Source organism: Leopardus geoffroyi, chromosome A2, assembly GCF_018350155.1.
Source record: "Leopardus geoffroyi isolate Oge1 chromosome A2, O.geoffroyi_Oge1_pat1.0, whole genome shotgun sequence".
NCBI lineage: Eukaryota > Metazoa > Chordata > Mammalia > Carnivora > Felidae > Leopardus > Leopardus geoffroyi.
Window position 1 is genome coordinate 117,448,175 of NC_059331.1, and position 19,512 is coordinate 117,467,686.

At 39.9% G+C, this 19,512-nt stretch overlaps 1 protein-coding gene across 1 annotated transcript in view; it reads right to left on the bottom strand.

Moving 5' to 3' along the window:
• Positions 1-7,781: 7,781 nt before the first annotated feature.
• The window catches only part of CA2H7orf31 (chromosome A2 C7orf31 homolog), a 44,606-nt gene continuing 32,875 nt past the window's right edge, over positions 7,782-19,512 (bottom strand). Inside the window, exons 8-10 of the mRNA XM_045495116.1 lie at positions 12,481-12,655; positions 12,097-12,188; positions 7,782-8,663 (exon numbers count right to left, since the gene is read on the bottom strand). Of these exons, the coding sequence (XP_045351072.1) occupies positions 7,842-8,663; positions 12,097-12,188; positions 12,481-12,655 (1,089 nt within the window). The 3' untranslated portion in view covers positions 7,782-7,841. The remainder of the gene's footprint in view (positions 8,664-12,096; positions 12,189-12,480; positions 12,656-19,512) is intronic.

Genomic DNA, 19,512 nt, shown 5'->3' on the forward strand with positions numbered 1-19,512 from the left:
GACACGCCGGTCCGCGCCTAAGTACCGGTGTTGGTGCAACCGAACTCGCTCTGCCCCCTCGCGGCCCGAGTGCGGCTGCGCCGCCTGATACGCAGTGATGTCTCCGCGTCTCATTGGCTTCGGTCTCCGGGGCCTGCGCCAACGACCTGCGCGTATACCGGCTAGCAGGGTAAGGTGTACCGCGAGCGTGCCCTTCTGCTCGAGGCCTCTCTTGCCGGCAATTACGACAGGCCACTGGAAGTACGACATCGAGGCGGTGCCAGGAAGGGCTGACGTCACCGTTCGGCCTGTGTGTGCCTGCGGGTGCCCGGGGAGGGTGGAGCGGAGTCGCGTGGTGGACTGAGGGCGTTATCCTGCTAAGGTAACTGCTCTTGTGCTCGTTGACGTAATGCGCCTTGAGGGGGGCGTTTTGCCTGCCCAGAGGGGAACGCCCGAAATCTGTTGTACGTAGAGGTCTCCTGGCTACCATCTTTTCAGCTGGCGACCTTTACCCAGCGTCTGTCGTGGTTCCACGGCTGGCGCCAGCCGCACCCACAAAGAATAATACCCTGGAACCGGAGTTATGAGAGTTGGACCCGAGCTCCTGACGTGTTCTTGTTTCGCCTCCATTCTGATACTTTGAGTCATCTTTCAGATATCCCCTTGATGGATGCCCCAAGACAGGAATGGGGCAGGTGCAGCAGCTGCGGCAAAAACTAGATTGTAGCTCTGGCCCCTCACCTGCCTGTTTGCTCTCTGCCAACACCCGTCTCTACCTCGCGTCCATGTGCAGAACAAGGAGGATGTTCAGGCAACATTAGGAAGTAACAATTTTTACATGGTTAGAGAATTCTTGGAAATCTACAGCGGATTTGCATCTCATTTAATTTAGGGTTGAATGTCATGTTCAAATAAGATATGGGGCTGGAGACACATTAGAAATGCAGGTTTGATAACCCAGTTTCCAGTTATCATACTTTTCCTTTCGAACTAGCTCCCCTTCCTGTCATGCTCAATTGTATCACTGGGAAATTTCTTCTGGACTCCCGTGGCCCTCTAATTCAGCCCCCGAGTTCTGAATGATTTTTTCCAACTTTCTCATATTCTAGCACTGCCATATTTATTCAGTCATGTGTTTGTTGAGTGCATATTATGTACCTGGTGTAAATCATTGAGGACTCTCTGGTGGAGCTTACATTCTAGCAATCTTCTTCCTGCTCCCAATTTAAGCAATAGATGCTAGATTACCTTACACTCCTTCCAAACCACTGATACTGTGATTTCTGCTCCAGAGCACGCATCTCCCTGTAGAACTGGATTTTTTTTTTTATTGTTTTCTGTGTCTTGACTTCCAGTTCCCCCTCTCTCTAATTGCACACACTACTGCTCCAGAAGTGTGCTGTGAAACAGCAGAAATCACACTTACTCAAGATCATTTGTGGCTTTTGGAAGGGACCAAGATAGTGATCATTTAGGTTTACTCCTGAAGTAGGGTCATTTGGCTAACCAAGTATTTATTTACTTATTTTAAATAATCTTTTTTTTTTTTTTTAAGATTTTATTATTAAGTAATGTCTACACCCAACATGGGGCTTGAACTCACAACCTTGAGATCAAGAGCTGCATGCTCTACCAGTTGAGCCGGCCAGGCACCCCATGGCTAACCAAGTTTTTGAAAGACCAAACTTAACAACACCTTGCAAATTTAGAACACCTGTTCTTTTGAAGCCAAGTACTGATAGTGTGACCCATATTCCTCCAAGGAATGTGTGGTCCTTAAATAGGTATAGTCCTATCAAAATCTGTTTTGTTCATGGCATCAGAAGTTATTAGTCTTTGTTTGTAGAAGAGTTGACTCATGGAGCATATTGTGCTGCTACCGCAGATCATATAGATGTAGCATAAAATCAGCTGGCTAAATGAATTGATGTCATTTAAAATTAATTCCTATGAAGGGGAGAATGGAAAGCAAAGTTCTTAGTACTTTTAATTTTTAAGGACATTGTAGATAAAGAGCCTTGTTTTTGAATGTAATGGGAAGATGAGGAAAAAGAAAGAACAAAAGTAAACACTTGGCACATTGCTGTAGTAAAGCAGATACCGTAAATTATGTGTTACAATATTTATGTATTTAGGTTTGGAAGAGACTCATAGTATTTACAGTTTACTCAGGATACCTGAGGGAATTAGTTGGGAACAACAATATTTTGCACCCGTTCTCTGTTATATTCATATGTTATATCTGTTCAGTCTATCTCCCTCTTATCCCGTTTAGTGGCTGGTAAGGAGTATAACTATTACAAAGCAAATGCCGTAACTTTTTCCTTCCAGCAATAGAATGGATGGCATACTTTTAAAATCCCTCCTGATGAAAAAGATCTAATAAGATACCACCCTCCCCCAAATCAAAACATATACGAGGTCGCAAGAAAGAAAGGGAAATCTCCTGGTTGGAGGCAGGGCTGACGTGGGGAACAAGCACTGAAAAGGAATGTGATAAGCTTAAGCTCACCTTAGGGACTTTTGCTGAAGTAAAAGAGCTTTAGGCTTTAGGAGCAGCTCAGCAGAATGAGAGTAAAGCTCATAAAATGTGACAGTAGGGGGGATGGAGAGGTAAGGTTGGCTGAGACCCCTGCATATGCTGAAACACTTGAACCTAAAGGATAAAATACAATCTCCCTGGAAAAGGGAAGAACCAGGTTAGTCTTGTCTGGCTTGGCCTTAAGTACTGAGTGAGAATAAGAAGTATCCTCTGTGCATTCATAACCACAGGTCAGCCCTCATGCAGGTTTGATTTTACCCTACCTGCATGGTCTGAGAAACTCTCGCTGAAAAATTAATACAGTAGTCGTGGATGAGCAGTATGTTCTGGTGTCTCACGGAAGAAAACATAAATCTGCAGAGGAATATTTTAACCCAGGCCCTCAGGATTCCCGTACTCTTAAGAAGTGCCAAGCATGAGATCATTATGAAAAAACAACAAAGAGCAAAGTTACACCACAGATGACCATAGGTGTTGGAACTATTAGATGTCACTGGGGAAGTAAAAATCTTACTGAGAAAGATACCTCCTCACATCACCGTATGAGGAAAGAAGACTCGTTCACTGTTGAGTAAGCACAATAAAGTGGTTGTGCGTATGTAGTCCATAAGAAACTACCAAATCAGAATAAAATCTCACACAGTTAAGCTAAATTAATTATAATCCTTTTATACTATGCTGTTTTTAGCTAGCATAGAACATGAGGCTTTAGGATCAATAGTAGCCTATTTCCCTTTGGGCAGCACAATTATTGCTTATTATTTGTATTAATGGTGACCCTTTTTCCATAGGAGAACTTATCACAGTTTGTGATCAGATCCTTCTTGGTTGAGGGTTTTTTTTTCACATTCTTTTACCTTAAGTTCACTCAGGAATTGGGGTAGCCATTTGTTTAATTAGTTGTCCTCATCCAAAAGAATAATAAAACTTATTTTCATGAGAAACAAATAGTTACACTTACATTAAGCTTCAAGGTGACGCTCTACCTTCCTTCATGTTTACCTACCAAAAAGCATAAAACCCAGACCTCTGAGAGACTCTTTTATACTCTTAAAGGCTAGAATGAGGACTCTGGCCCTTTAGATTTTCATAGGAAACACTCCTAGAAGGGGGAAAGAAGAGAAATGGCCTTATTTTCTTTTAAAAACAAAATAATTTTTATTTACCTTTACAATGTGTAATATGAAATAACATTTAAAATATTTAGACAAAAGCAGGGAACAAAAGCATTTGCAATGAATAAGAGACTATCCAAAACAACCAGGCTGATTTTAAAAAGAGCCAAAGCTGATTTGTAGAAATAAAAATAATAGTCATTGAAATAAATTACATACAATATGATAAGCAAAACATTTATTATCTTACAGCTTCTCTGGAAGCAGCTTGTTTGGGTTTTGGCTATGGCTCAGAGTTTGAATTTGTAGTCACACTGTTGAACAGAGATACAGTTATCTGAGGGCTCAAATAGGGCTGGGGAATTCAATTCCAATTCATTTCATATGGTTGTCAAACCTCAGTTCCTTGTTGGCTCTTGGTTAGAGGCCTATGGATGGGACCGCTTACCCCATGGAAGCTTGCTTCCCAGAAACTGAGCTAGAGAAGCTAAGGTAGATGCCAGTCCTTTATAACCTTTTGTAAATCTTAGAAGTGACATACTTGTTTTATTGGTCATTGGTTTTGGTACAATGTAAAAGGAGCCTTCAAAAGGGTGTAAATACTAGGCTGCAGGGATCATTGGACCCACTATTAGTCGTTAGATATATCGCTATCTGTATCTGTATATAGAAAATGTGTCTTGGGGCATCTGGGTGGCTCCGTTGGTTAAGTGTCCAACTCTTGGTTTTGGCTTAGGTCATGATCTCACAGTTGTGAGATGGAGCCCTGTGTAGGGCTATGTACTGGGCATGGAGCCTGCTTAAGGTTCTCTATTTTCCTTTCCCTCTGCCCCTCCCCTGCTCCTGCATGCACTCTCTCTCTCTCTCAAAAAAAAAATTGATATCTACAGTATCAATTCAGGGCTTGCAGAGGTTGTCGAACCTGGTACCTGGTAAACAACCCTAGCTGTAGGTCAGCACTTCAAAGGCCTGCAGCCTGGAAATGAAGGTGAACTGGAAGAAACACTGATCCTACAAGGTCTGCAGCCCGACTTTAGTGGTTGGCCAAGGATACCTCAAATTCTGAACTTGGAATAAGGAATTCTGTTGCCTTCAGGCACCTGGCAGAACCAAATGAAAATTCAGGAAGATTATAATGTCAGCCTAAATCTCAAATTATTTATTTTTAATGTATGTTTATTTTTGAGAGAGAGGGAGGGGAGGGAGAGAGAGAGAGGAGAGGGCAGAGAGAGGATCCCAAGCAGGCTCTCCAGAGGCTGATGTGGGGCTTGAATGTACGAACTGTGAGATCATGACCTGAGCTGAAACCAAGAGTCAGAAGCTTAACTGGCTGAGCCACCCAGGCACCCTTACAAATAAAGTTTTTAAAGTGTTCAGCAAAGAAAGAAAGATAATTTTTAACTCCATGATATGAGTGAGAACTAGCAGAAGCAAGAACAAGGTCATAGGGATTCCAGATTTTAAAATTATCAGACTGTAAAATATTTGTGTTCTAAACATAGAAGCCAGGCTTGAATATTTTAGAAGGGAACTGGAAAGTATATACATAAAATAAAATGGCAGATTTGAACAACCTGTCAAATAGAAACTTTAGAACTGAAAAATAATCAAAATGAAGAAGATACCAAGATAACGTATAATGTACTGTTTAAAAAGAATTTTAATATTTATTTATTTTGAGAGTGAGATAGAACAGGAGCAGGGAAGTGGCAGACAGAGAGGGAGACACAGAATCTGAAGCAGGCTCCAGGCTTTGAGCTGTCAGCACAGAGCCAAACACAGGGCTTGAACCCATGAACCATGACCTGAGCTGAAGTCAGACGCTTAACTGACTGAGCCACCCAGGTGCCCCTGTATAATGTACTTTTAAGTGGAGTCCCAGAAGGAGAGAGAAGAGAAAATGGGGTAGAAACTATATTTGAGTGAAAGATATCAATCCATAGTTCAAGAATTCCAGTGATTACTAATACAGTAAAAAGAGAAGAAGTACAATAACAGTGTAAAAGCAAAATGAGAAAAACACTGACATTCTAAGAACTCTTAGACTGACCACTGAGTTCTCTACAGCTACAGTGGAAGTCAGGGAACTGTATACGGATATCTTCAATATACTGGAAGAAAGTAGCTGTCAAATTAAATTCTTCATCTGGCAAAATATCTCTTAGGAAAGAAAGACATTTCAAACAAAAACTGAGTTTGTCACCAGCATATCCACAATGAAGGAAATTCTAAAGGGTGTTCTTTATACAGAAGGAGAATGATTACAGATTAAGAGATCAAAGATGAAGAGAAAAAATAAAGAGCAACAAAATAGATAAATATGTGGTTGAATATAAAGGAACATTGTTCAGGGGTACCTGGGTGGCTCAGTCAGTTGGGCGTCTGACTCTTGATTTCAGCTCAGGTCATGATCTCACAGTCATGGGATTGAGCCCAGAGTTGGGCTCCATGCTCAGTGCTGAGTGTGGAGCCTGCTTGGGATTCTTTCTCTCCCTCTCCCTCTTCCCCTCCCCTGCTTGTGCACACTTGCATGCATGCGTGCTCTCTCTCTCAAACAGTAAAAAAAAAAAAAAAAAAAAAGAGTCAGACATTTAACCAAATGACCCACCCAGGCACCCCTAGTCCAGAATAGTTTGAAAGGAGGTGTAATTAAATGACATGATCATGAAATATAAAAATTAAAAGACATCTCAACGAAACACTCATAGAAATTCCTTATGAACTTTCATGATAAACAATGTCTAAAATGTGCCTGTTGGCACATTAAATGAGTTGGCTTGCATATGACGGTTAGCTAGCCTCTTGGTAGACACCTTCCAAAAATGATATTTGGCTTTAGAATAATTGATATCAAGCCATTTGCTATGGTGTCTATGTTTATGTCCCCCCACATTTCATGTGTTGAAAGCCTAAGGTTTATTAGAAGATGGGACCTTTAGGAGGTGATTAGTTCATGAAGACAGCCCTCATGAATGGGATTAGTGCCCTCATAAAGGAGGCCCCGGAGAGATCCCCTGCCCCTTACACCATGTGAGGTTATAGTGAGAAGATGGCTGCAGGGAAGAGACAGATCCTTCCCATTCACCAAATCTACCAGTGCTATATAACCTCAGACTTCTAGCCTCTAGCACTGTAATAAGTGTTGTTTATAAGTCACCTAGTTTATGGTGTTTTGTTTTAGCAGCCCAAGTAGACTAAGATGCCTTCCTTTCTTGCCACAATTAACTCACCAGTTACTAATTAAAGCCACTGCTAGACCTTTACAATAAAATTTTTTTCCTGCGTAAAAAAATTGGTTATGTTTCTCTATCAGAAGGTTAATGGAGGGGCGCCTGGGTGGCGCAGTCGGTTGGGCGTCCGACTTCGGCCAGGTCACGGTCTCGCGGTCCGTGAGTTTGAGCCCCGCGTCGGGCTCTGGGCTGATGGCTCAGAGCCTGGAGCCTGTTTCCAATTCTGTGTCTCCCTCTCTCTCTGCCCCTCCCCCGTTCATGCTCTGTCTCTCTCTGTCCCAAAAATAGGTGGACGTTGAAAAAAAAAAAAAAAAAAAAAAGAAGGTTAATGGAAAAGAAACATCCAACTTTGAATGTGTGCATGCAAGGCATTTTGGGTTTCGTTTTTTCTACTGACTTAATTTGTCCACGTTTACGTAAAAAAAAGGGCCCATATATTTAATTTATTAAGGTAATGTAGTTTATAGAGCTGCCCATCTCTCAATTCACTGGGCATTTGAATTTTGTCTTTTGTATTTGATGTTAGTTTGTACAAACATTTACAAAAGGGGACAATGTTCACATATTTATTTTATTAAGGTACTATAGTTTGTATAGACATCTGTCAATTACTGGGCATATGAATTTGAAATACTCATTTCTGGAAAACAATGATGTAAACTTTGTCATACACATTGTTTTTCATGATTTTGGAAAATTACCTTGGAGTATAATTTGAAAATGAGATTAAAGACTATAAAATTTTCTGGTTCTAATATTTTATTGCTGAATTGTTAAACTTTTCAGGAAGTAAGAACATCCCCTTTTTATGGGTTCCTCTGACTAGATCCTAACTTAAAATTCCTGAAAACATAAACTTCATAACAAGGTCATTATGGCTTTTCTAGAAAACAGAATCCAACAACATGGAAGAAATTCTGTTAAATTTTTACTTTTCTTGCAAGAGGCTGGGTTTTGAAGGAAAGGATGAAAATCTCAATTATAGAAATAGTAGGAATTATAGCCATAGAATTGGTGTTTCATCCCTGAATGCTCCTTATCCCTGAGGTCTTTATGGTCTTCTAGAATTGATTTATGGAAACGTTTTTGTGCACCAGTTTTTGAGAAAGAGTTCTTAAGCCCTAGCAGGTCAGTCTGAGGCTTGGCCACTCCAGCTCTAGGAATCCAACCCAGAATGGGTCTTGTCTCCTCATTGTTTTCTGTGTTCAAGGTCAGCCTTTCTTCTGGCTTACTTAAAAAATGTTTGAAATCAAAAGCTTCCAAGTCTGGTTTACTTTCTAAAATAGTAGGCTTACTAAAGCTAACAGAGTTTTGACACATAGTACACGGGTCACGTATGGCAGGTTTTAGAAGCTCATACTGAATGTAATGGTTTGGGCTATAGCAAGGTATAGGTTGGGGTTTTAATGCCAGCTGTCTCCAGTACAAATCTTTTATCTTCTTAGTATCTGTGATTTTTGGAGATATTTTTATGTCGCAAACGTTAGTCAGATCTCTTGTTGGGTAACAAGGTGGGGATGCATAGGTAGATAGCAAACTTTGTTCTTCCTTAATCTTGTCTTCAATTTCCTGTTTTTTATGGGTGACACCTGCCAGTGTGTTATCACTAAGTGCCATCATTTCTGTAGAACTGGGTACAAAGGTATGAAAATTACACAAAACTCTAGGGGTACAATCTGGACAGGAATGTGGTCTCTGCTGGACAACAGCCTCCAGAGGCCGTCGGTTCTGCATCAGTCGAGCAATTCGTCCTGCTAGGGGTCTTGGAGGTTTTAAGACAGGATGGAATTTTTCTTGCTGTAGTGGTGGGATAAAAAGGAGAAAATCAGTTAATAAATCTGGCATTGTAAGGGTATCACCACAAACGGCAGGTCAAATTTGTACCTGTTTTCACTGAGTAAATGTAGAATGGGTGTAGGAGTGCACATTGCAATGTTTGCTTGCTTATTTATTTATTTATTTATTTATTTATTTATTTACAGACATTGACATTTGGGTCCTAATAAACACATGTTTTTCTCTTCTACTGGTTTTTGCTGATAGGGAAAGGGGATGTTTTTACTTGGCTATGGAAAAATTCCTCTGTGTAGGAACTCTTTGCTTTCAAATGTTCAAAGATATAAAAGAATCACTTGAGCAGAATTTCTGCCATCCCCAACAGATGATGTTGAAGGTTATGTGTGGTTATTTAAATCTCAGTGAAAGCTTTCCAATGCAAGGGTTCTTAAACCTCGGTTGAATCAGAATCAGCTTTGGAGCTGGGGAAAATGGGATTCCTAAGCTTGATCCACTTGAGACTGTGATTCAGAGACTGTGATTCTGCAGTGGAGCTCAGGAATCTGCTTTTTTTTTTTTTTTTAAGTTTATTTATTTATTGAGAGAGAGAGAACAAGAGAGCACAAGCAGGGTGAGGGGCAGAGAGAAAAAGAGAGAGTATCCTAAGCAGGCTTCACACTGCAGGATGTGGGGCTTGAACTCATGAACTGTGAGATCATGACCTGAGCCGAAACCAAGAGTCGGACGCTTCACTGACTGAGCCACCCAGGTGCTCCAGGAATCTGCTTTTGTAACAAACATCTTGAGTGATGCTGAGACCAGTGATGTGCTGTGCTTAAACAGCAGTCTGCAGGGGGCTTGTTCTATCTGTGCTTTTTGAGATATTTTACAGATATTATGAATCATGTCTGGTAACTGCAAAAGTAGTGTATTTACAAGTTTACCAATAGATATATGTCGGTGGTGGTATAGGAATAAGAGGGAGGAGTTGATTAGAAAGGGGCATGAGGAAACTTTCTGGAATGATGGTAATATTTAATGTATTGATAGGTGTTTGGGTTACAAAGGTGTACGCGTTTGTCAGAACTCAGTGAACATGCACTTAAAATATGGGCAATTTCATTGAATGTGTGTTTTGCCTTAAAAGAAAAGCTGCAACAGATTGAACTCTGTTTAATGATATGCATGCTGATTGTTTAAGGATGAAGTATCCTAGTGTCTGCAATTTCTCTCAAATGCATAAAACATAATAAAGTGTATTGATGGGTGGCTGAAGAGATGGAAAGATGGATAGATTATGTGATAAAGTAAGTATAGCAAAATGCCGATGGTAGAATCTCGGTGGCGGGTGCATGGATGTTAGTTGTAAAATTATTTCAATGTTCCATAACTGTCAAGATTTTTAAGATAGTATGTTGAAGAAAAACTAACAGAATGGATGGATGGTGATAATGGAATTGATAGCAGAGGCAATAAAAATGAGTATGGCGAGAAAACAGTAACTCGAGTTTGGATGTAGAAAACAAAACGGAGTTAGGAGTGTCTTCCTGGATCCTAATTTTCTCAGAGTTGGAGGAATTTCCGTCTATTATTAACAAGCCTGTTATAACCTTTAGCTAGTTAGGTTTCAGTAGATACTAGAAGAAACCCCAGCTCTTTAAAATACTTTGTTAAATTTGTCATAAACAAAAAAGTGTGGGGTATATCATATCCTCCTTGGACAGGACCCCTTTATGCGAGAAGCAGTTTTTAGTATCTTTATTTCATTCTACTGTAACAAAATACTTCATACATTTATTACCACTAAAACATGCCTTCCCAGAGTCTGTTATTCATGTCTTAGTCAGAAACCAGAAAGAGGCACTAAAACTTACTTTCATTTATTTTTTTAAAGTTATTTATTTTGAGAGAGAGGGAACATGCATGCATGCACAAGTGGGGGAGGGGCAGAGAGTGGATGGGGGGAGAGAGAGACAGAGAGTGAGACAGGGAGAGGGAATCTCAAACAGGCTCTGTGCTGTTAGTTTGGAACCTGATGCGAAGATCGAACCCATGAACTGTGAGATCGTGACCCGAGCTGAAACCAAGCTGGAAACAACCGACTAAGTGAGCCACCCAGGCACCACTAAAACTTTTAAACTTTATTTTAGGCATATTTTATCTTATTATTAATAAAAATTTAGTTGATGGTTTACTTGCACAATAATTTTGCATATAATATACTTGGCAAACATTCTTTATATAACTGTACATGTATTTCTTTGTAAAAATGATAAAGCTGCTTCCTGAAGGGCTGGACTCTACAGGGTCAAATCTGTGGAAATCTGGATAGCTGATGAACACACTTGACAATGTTGGAGTACATGTATAGTGCTTTCTAGCCTTAGAGAATATTTGTTGCAAGTGAAAAGTAAAAAAACCCTTCAGTGAATGATAAAGCACAGTCTGTATAACTATTTCAGGTGTTATGATTTTTTTTATCACCTTGGGAAATACCAAAGCTAATGTAAAGTAAATGTGTTCAGCTCAGTCTAAATTCTACGGTTTATATCTTTGGAAATACTAATTTTGTTTTAAAAACCATGTAGCTTTAGAGGATAAAATCTAGGCCCCAAATAAAACAGCATATATGTCTATTGTTAAATTATTTTATTTCATGTGTATATAAGTAATCCAACAGACTATAATTTCTGTCACTAACGGGCTTGATCATTTCTTTCAGGCCATTTCACATAATCAATTAAGAAATTTGTATTGATATTTGCAGAGAATTTATTGGCTTTCGATTGCAATTTAGCCAACTCTCAATTGTGAATATCAGGCTTTATCTCTTCAAAAGCAGTGGTAATGTACAAGATATACAAGTATATAAACATTCATAGAATTATTAAGAATCTCATTAAAGGGTAAGCATTTGTAAACCTATTCCTTTGTAAATTTTAGCAACAGTAGCATAGTAGAAAATCTGTTTTTTAAACAGAATTTCAGTGGGCGCCTGGATGGCTCAGTTGGTTAAGCCTCTCAACTCTTGATTTCGGCTCAGGTTATGATCTCACAGTTCATGAGTTTGAGGCCTGCATTGGTCGCACTGACACTGCAGGCCTGCTTGGGATTCTCTCTCTCTCCTTCTCTCTCTCTGTCCCTCCCCTGTTCATGCGCTCTCATGCTCTTTCTCTCTCTCAAAATAAATAAACTTAAAAAAAAAACCAAACCCTCAAAACACCAGCACTGGGAATAGGAAAAGAAACCTCGCTTGTTCTTTGAAATAGTGGGCAAAGGTATTTAAAGCAGTTCAGATCAATTCAAAACTAACTTCTATAATGAGTTAAATTTTCCTTTTGTTAGCTTGGTCACCAGTACTCATGAAGCAAATAAAAAGTGGGTAAAGCAAGAAGGGGCCTAACACTCGGATACTTTCCCCCTAAGTATCTGCGAGTTGACTGCAATTACTTACAGGCTCTGGGTCAAATCCTATCTGTCCAGTTAACTCTGCTCTCTCCTTTTCATGGTAATCATCCAGTTCAAGGGGGTTCATGGGCCCCAGACCTTAATGGAAACATCACATCTTATTACTTTGTTAGAGTAAATGAAGGATGGCTCTTAAATGACATTTTATAGAAAAACTTACCCATTTCCCTTTGTAATATAATTAGAATGAATAAATTGAAAACAGTTTTACCTCCCAGTTTCCCGCTAAGAGAAGCTTACTACCCACCCTAATTTCTATTAGTATTCAGGTTAAGAAACAGGGGAAAATATTAGAAGATGCAAGCTGGTAACAGCATTTGTCAAATATTCTAATTTTCTTCTTTTTACTTGTATTAAAGTAAACCCATACCTGTAAAATCATGAGCATATGAAGTGATCCAGTGGGACCTCTCAAGATTTCTTTGTATATTGGCTTCTTTTACAGAGTTAATCGGGTCCCACGAATTTAAAGAAGTGTTAGGAGCGAAGGTTTTAGGAGGTTTTGGGTAGAACACTGGCTTGTACTTTCCAACACATTTAGGAAACTAGAATATGAACATCAAAGTTTATTGTTATTAGTGCCATCTAGTAGAATAGGGCTGATTCACTATCTTAGCAAGAAGGAGCATAAAGGAAATTCTAGGCTGAAGTCAGATATGATTTTTTTCTTCATTAGTCACTAATATTCTGCAACTTAACCATATTTAGAGTTAAACACAGTATTTTATCACATGAATGATGAGTTTTTTGCTTTAGCAGGGACTCTATCTGATAACATACCTTGGAGAAATGTCCCTGATAATACTCTACCTCCAGTAAAATTTTATTAGAGATAAGTGTTCTGAGGTACTCCTTTGGCTAAATTCAGCCAAAATTGTGTGTCTCCCACTTCTCTTTCCTTGTCAGAAATGGCACCATTTGATATATTTTATGGATTTCTGATGAAGTTTAAGTCATTTAAATTCAAATAAAATTTTTCCTTTTATCAATATAACTTTACAATGGAGTTTATTTTGTATTTTCAAAAGGAGGTGTATGTAAAAGTGAATGAATGAATGAGGTTCATTGAAGTCTCTTTGGGTATTTAGAAATTCGCCTTTTTCTCAGATTGAGTGTACTCAGTAAATATTTACTGAGCACCTATATATGCAAGGTAGTGGCAGGGAACAAGGATGGACCAGAAACAAGTCATCCAGGGATGTATTGGCTAGAAGAGGAGAGAAGGAATGAACATAAATGACTCTAAGATGAAAAGTAACTGTTATAAACGGGGTCAAGAAAGAAGTATTGGTAAGTTCTGAGGAGGGAGAGATTGATTCTAACTGAACAGGAAAGTAAGGTGGGGAGCAGAGAAGAATGGAGGAGACAAAAGCCCATGTTATGTCATACCACAGAAAATAGGCCTTGAAGGACATGCAGAGATAGGGAGGCCAAAGGAACAGCAAGAGCAGAGGTATGGATGGTGGTGGAAAGTATGGAATTAACTTTCATGAACACTATGCACTTGTCCTGAACAAAGCCTATGCTTAATGTTTGCAGGTCCTGGGGCTATATTGAGACCCTACATTCCATTAGTCTAAATTTATTTTATTTTATTTTATTTTATTTTATTTTATTTTATTTTATTTTATTTTATTTTTAAGTTTATTTATTTTGAGAGAGAGAGAGAGAGTGAGCATGTACATGTGTGCATGTAGGAGGGAGGGTAGAGAGAGATGGAGAGAGAGAATCCCAAGCAGGCTCCATGCTGCCAGCATGGAGCCCAATGCAAGGCTCAGTCCCATGAACCTCAAGATTATAACCTGAGCAAAGATCAAGGGTTGGCTACTTAACTGACTGAGCCACCCAGGTGCTCCTAAATAGTTTAATGTATAAATCAAGCAAATAAGCTGTTAAATAAATATGTTCCATTTTCCTACCTTGACAAAATACCTTCATGACAACTTGGAAGACCAAGTTCAAATTTAGACTTATTAGACTGCAGTGGGGACACTGGTTCAAAAAGAGCTAGCTGCTGGCCCCTGGCCTCAACATCACTTGCTGCTTTCTTCCTACCCCCAATTCCATCCCAAATGGTGAAGTGCCTTATATATAAGGGTACCCTGGCCCTCAAGTTCAAGCTCCATTATACCTATTACCTCTACTTCCAGCAAACAGCCATCACTTGGCAACTGCTTTGGCCCTGTGGTAGATATTGGCTTGGAGCACTGTCAACCCCTCGGAGGATGGACCTGGGGAAGAGCCCTCATGCAGGCCCTAGTACTGCATTCAAAGCCATTTTTTTTAGGGAATTCTGCAGTGTAACATCAGTCTGGGGTGGGAGCCTGGGGAGCATGGGCTCTAGATGGACAGATTGTCTTGTTCCCATAAACATCCTGTCCCATAGGGAGGGGTATAGCCAGAGGAAGGCCAGAGCTGGGCCCTAAAGGCATGGGGCCTTCTAAAATTCCTGGACCTAAGGGTGATGCTGATTATAGCAACTCTGTGAGGTTGGAGTGCTCCCCATTTTCCACATATAGAATAGTCATGGTAAAAGGCACTTGTTAGAAAACTGTCTCAAGTATTCAATAACCACCTCTATAAACCTTTAACTAATATGTGGTTTGCTTATTCAGGGCTAAAGAAAACCCTTTCTGTTCTCTTTATCTTTACAATGATTTGCAAAGCGAGCTTAGAAATAAGGACTTTTTTCAAATATTGTTCTGAGGGGCTGGATTAATCTTGTGTCTTAATCTAGTTTAAGCAACAGCAGTGATCTACTAAAATGCAGGCAAGGGCACAGAGGAAGAAAATAGGGAATGGGAAATTGTACTGTAACCTGTGGTGTTTTGGAAGAGTGTAAAGAGTCAGGGATATTTGAAGTGAAGAGTTGGCCAGTTTTCAATATAGAGATGGAACTGTCCTAGGAATGAGAAATATATCTCTAGGAGGGGGATGGGCACTTTAGATTAGAAAGAGGGCTGGTGGTTCAAGAAGGAAACCACATTCCTCTGTAAGGATGATATAAGTGGATCCTCTTTGCAAGAGAAGCCAAAGGTCTTTCCAAATATTTACAGATAAGGAATAATGGATAGTAGGCTCAGTTAGGCTTTTAAAATTGTTCGTTACAATATTTCAGATAGTCCAGAGTTAGGGAAGTTTATGTCACTTGACCTCTGTGGTTATTATATTTTATCTTACTCAAAAGATGATTACAAGGTAGATATTATCCCAAAGAATATTTTCATATTGCAAAAGCTAAGACCAGATGCTTTGGCTCTTGAGAAATAGAACAAAAAGTCTTTGGCCATTTGAGGAAGAGAGAAAATCAGTCCAGAAGAGTCAAATATTTGAACCTATCTGTTTGCCATTTATGAAAGGAAAATGAACGTTCTGATTGGCATAATGTCTAGAAATGGCCATTGAGAAGAGGTTACTGAGGAAAGAGAATGGTAGGAGGAGAGACCCTGGCTAGAGTAAGGACAGTGCAATGATTAGTGACTCTGGTGGGGAAAACTGGGTCAGGCCAAAGAGATAAAAAGGTAGGGTGGCTCTGGGGAGTGGGTGGGAAAGAGGTACCTAGATTTCTGTGACTCTTGAGGGTACAGGCTTCATATATATGGAATGTAAAAGGATGAAAGCAAAATGACATTTAAAATAGTGTTAAAATTGGGGCGCCTGGGTGGCTCAGTCGGTTGGGTGTCCGACTTCGGCTCGGGTCATGATCTCGCAGTCCGTGAGTTCGAGCCCCGCGTCGGGCTCTGTGCTGACAACTCAGAGCCTGGAGCCTGTTTCAGATTCTGTGTCTCCCTCTCTCTCTGACCCTCCCCCATTCATGCTCTGTCTCTCTCTGTCTCAAAAATAAATGAACGTTAAAAAAATTTTAAAAAATAAATAAATAAAAAAAATAAAATAGTGTTAAAATTAAGGCCCAGAACTTTATTTTTATTTTTTTTAAATTTTTTTTTTTTCAACGTTTATTTATTTTTGGGACAGAGAGAGACAGAGCATGAACGGGGGAGGGGCAGAGAGAGAGGGAGACACAGAATCGGAAACAGGCTCCAGGCTCTGAGCCATCAGCCCAGAGCCTGACGCGGGGCTCGAACTCACGGACCGCGAGATCGTGACCTGGCTGAAGTCGGACGCTTAACCGACTGCGCCACCCAGGCGCCCCCAGAACTTTATTTTTAAAAGGTTAAACTCTTATTTAGAATATTCCCCTTTCCAAGACCACCCATTTCTTAATGTTCTAGGTCAACAAAGTTTTGTAATCATTGGAATAATAACATTGACAGAAGGTTACACTTATTATAAGCTTACTCTCTGTTAATATGGTGCTGAGTGTTTTTACATGCATTTCATTCTCAAGACAACCCTATGAGGTAGAGTTTATGATTATTCCTGTTCTATCTATGAGGTGACTGGGGTATTGAAGAATTAAATATATTATCAAGGGTTATACAATTGATAAATTATTTCATTTTTTCTTTTTTAAAAATTTCATTTTATTTTTAAATGTTATTTATTTATTTATTTATTTATTTTTGAGAGGGAGAGAGAGACAGAACGTGAACAGGGGAGGGGCAGAGAGAGAGGGAGACAAAGGATCTGAAGTAGGCTCCAGGCTCTGAGCTGTCAGCACAGAGCCAGAAGCAAGGCTTGAGCTCAGAAACCGTGAGATCATGATCTGAGCCAAAGTCGGGTGCTTAACTGACTGAGCCACCCAGGCACCCCTACAGTTGACACATTTTTAGAACCAGGAGCTGAGCCACTTTAAAATTTATACTTTAAAAAAATTTTTTTGTTTTAAGTTTATTTATTTTTTTTTTTTTATTTTTTTTAAAAAAAAAATTTTTTTTTCAACGTTTATTTATTTTTGGGACAGAGAGAGACAGAACATGAACGGGGGAGGGGCAGAGAGAGAGGGAGACACAGAATCGGAAACAGGCTCCAGGCTCTGAGTTGTCAGCACAGAGCCCGACGCGGGGCTCGACCTCACGGACCGCGAGATCGTGACCTGGCTGAAGTCGGACGCTTAACCGACTGCGCCACCCAGGCGCCCCTAAGTTTATTTATTTTTGAGAGAGAGACAGACAGAGCAGAGGAGGGGCAGAGAGAGAAAGGGAAAGAGAGAATCCCAAGCAGGCTCCATGCTATTAGCATGGAGCCTGAATTGGAGCTTGAACTTACAAACCATGAGATCATGGCCTGAGCTGAAACCAAGAGTTGGACACCCAACCAGTTGAGCCAGCCAGGCACCCCAAAATTTGTACTCTTTACGAAATGTTATACATGTTGTCTTATCAGCTTAGATAGAAAGTACTAAAATATGGTTTCTGGAAGTTTTCTTTTTTATAACCAGGAGATATATTTCTGGAATTAGTTATTTTTTGTAAGTTTATTTATTTATTTTGAGAGAGACAGAGACAACACAAGTGAGGAAGGGGTAGAGAGAGGGAGACAGAGAATCCTAAGCAGGCTCTGTGCTGGCGGCACAGAGCCTGATGCGGGACTCAAACCCACAAAGCCGGGAGATCGTGACCTGAGCTGAAACCAGGAGTCAGATGCTTAACCGACAGAGCCACCGAGGCACCCCTGGAATTACTTAAGTTCTTAGTGTCCCTCTGCCTCCTCCCACCCTCAGAGAATGCTGATTATAATTATGTAATCAATTATAATGTGGGTGGGGTACAGCCTGGGAACTGGGATTTCTGAAAACACCCCAGGTGATTCTAATGTGCAGCCAAGGTTGAGAACCACTGCTCTAACAACAGGAAAGGTAAATACTATACAAAATATTCTCCTTTAACAGAGATAGAACATTGCAGATAAAGTTGAAGACCCCTTGGCCACTCTCCCCAGTGAAGTGGTGAAACGCAAGGAGGACAAGAATAGGTATTATCCTAAAGGGGGAAAAATGGATGAGTCATGAGATAACTGCCTTCAAGCCCAGTATCAAATTTATTTTTATTTTATTTTTCTGTCCAGCGAAGTACAAAACTTGATTAGGATTAGGGATAAACCAGAAGAATAACTAAAAGATTGAAAATTAAGATTAGAAGAGATTAAGAAAGTTGGATTAATCATTGGATGAAGAGTCAGATAAATCAGTCAAAAATATTTACGTACAAAGTGCTGTGGGGAATATAGATATTATAAAATATTCCACTTTCAGAGAGCTTGTAATTGAGTTGATAAGATATAAAATACATGTAAAAAGTTATTGGTTATAATAATTGTAGAAACTCAGAAGAGGGGAAATCACTTCTGTTGGAGTAATAATGCTTATAAATTATAGCACTTTCCATTTTTCAAAGTGCTTTTATAGCCTTCATATAATCCTCATATCCTGTGAAATCTGTTGGACAGATTTTAGTGAAATTATACAGGTATATTAATGTAAACTCAAAGAACAGAAATGATATTGCTAATATTACCAAGAGAACAAATGGCAGGTATAGGAATAGCTAGAATGCAGGTCTCCTTATTTGGTTCACTTTCTGCTCTGCAGCAGAAACAACCAGAGTTGAGCTGAGCCTTGAAGAATGAACAAGTTTTGCATAGGCAGAGAGGCCGTGGAAGGAGAGCATTCCAAGAGTGGGAGATGGCCATCCACCTATTCAAGGACCAGCGAGCTGAGCCAGGCTGCAGGAAGGAAGGAAGGCCAGACTCCGAAGGGTCTTCGGAGCTCAGTTAACCCTTGGAATTTACACTTAGGTAACGGAGAGCTAGTCATGATTGTTGCAGAGGGCTGAGATATGAGGACAGCGGCATTTTCATGAGCAGGAGGAAGTGAGGGTGATTAAAAGAAGAAACTAAACCACTGAACTGGAGACTTTGGCCATAAGAACGTGTATTGACGGAATGGTCTCTTGAATGACTTCTCATATTTCTTCATATACTCTGATATAGATTTTGCTTGAAAGAATTAAAGAGGTCCAGTATGATAGATGATTCTGCAAGGATCTTTCCTGATGTATAACTTTACAAAAAACAAATAGGAAATTGTGTATTTCGTAGATGACTGTGTGACACCGCAGTGACCACTCTCTGGTCTGCCACAATGGTTATCCCAACTAAAATTCAAATGTTTCTAGCCTTGCATAGTTATTTCTTGCCTACCTCATAGATTGTTAAATGCCAGAAGATAATATATCGAAAACACTTGGTACTGCCTCTCGCAAACTAATTGGTCAATGAATGTTGGCTATTATAGTTTTCAAATGTCCGGATCTTTTCCTTCATGATTAAAAATTTTCTCTCCCTGCCCACGTGGAGTCGTGGTACAGAGCTTAAGAGCAGAGAGTGGAGTCTGACAAGCTTGAGTTCAATGATTATGAGATAGCCACAAACTCTCTGAGACCCAGTTTCCTCATCTATAAAATGGGGATGATGATACTAACCGTTTTAAGTTATTATAAAG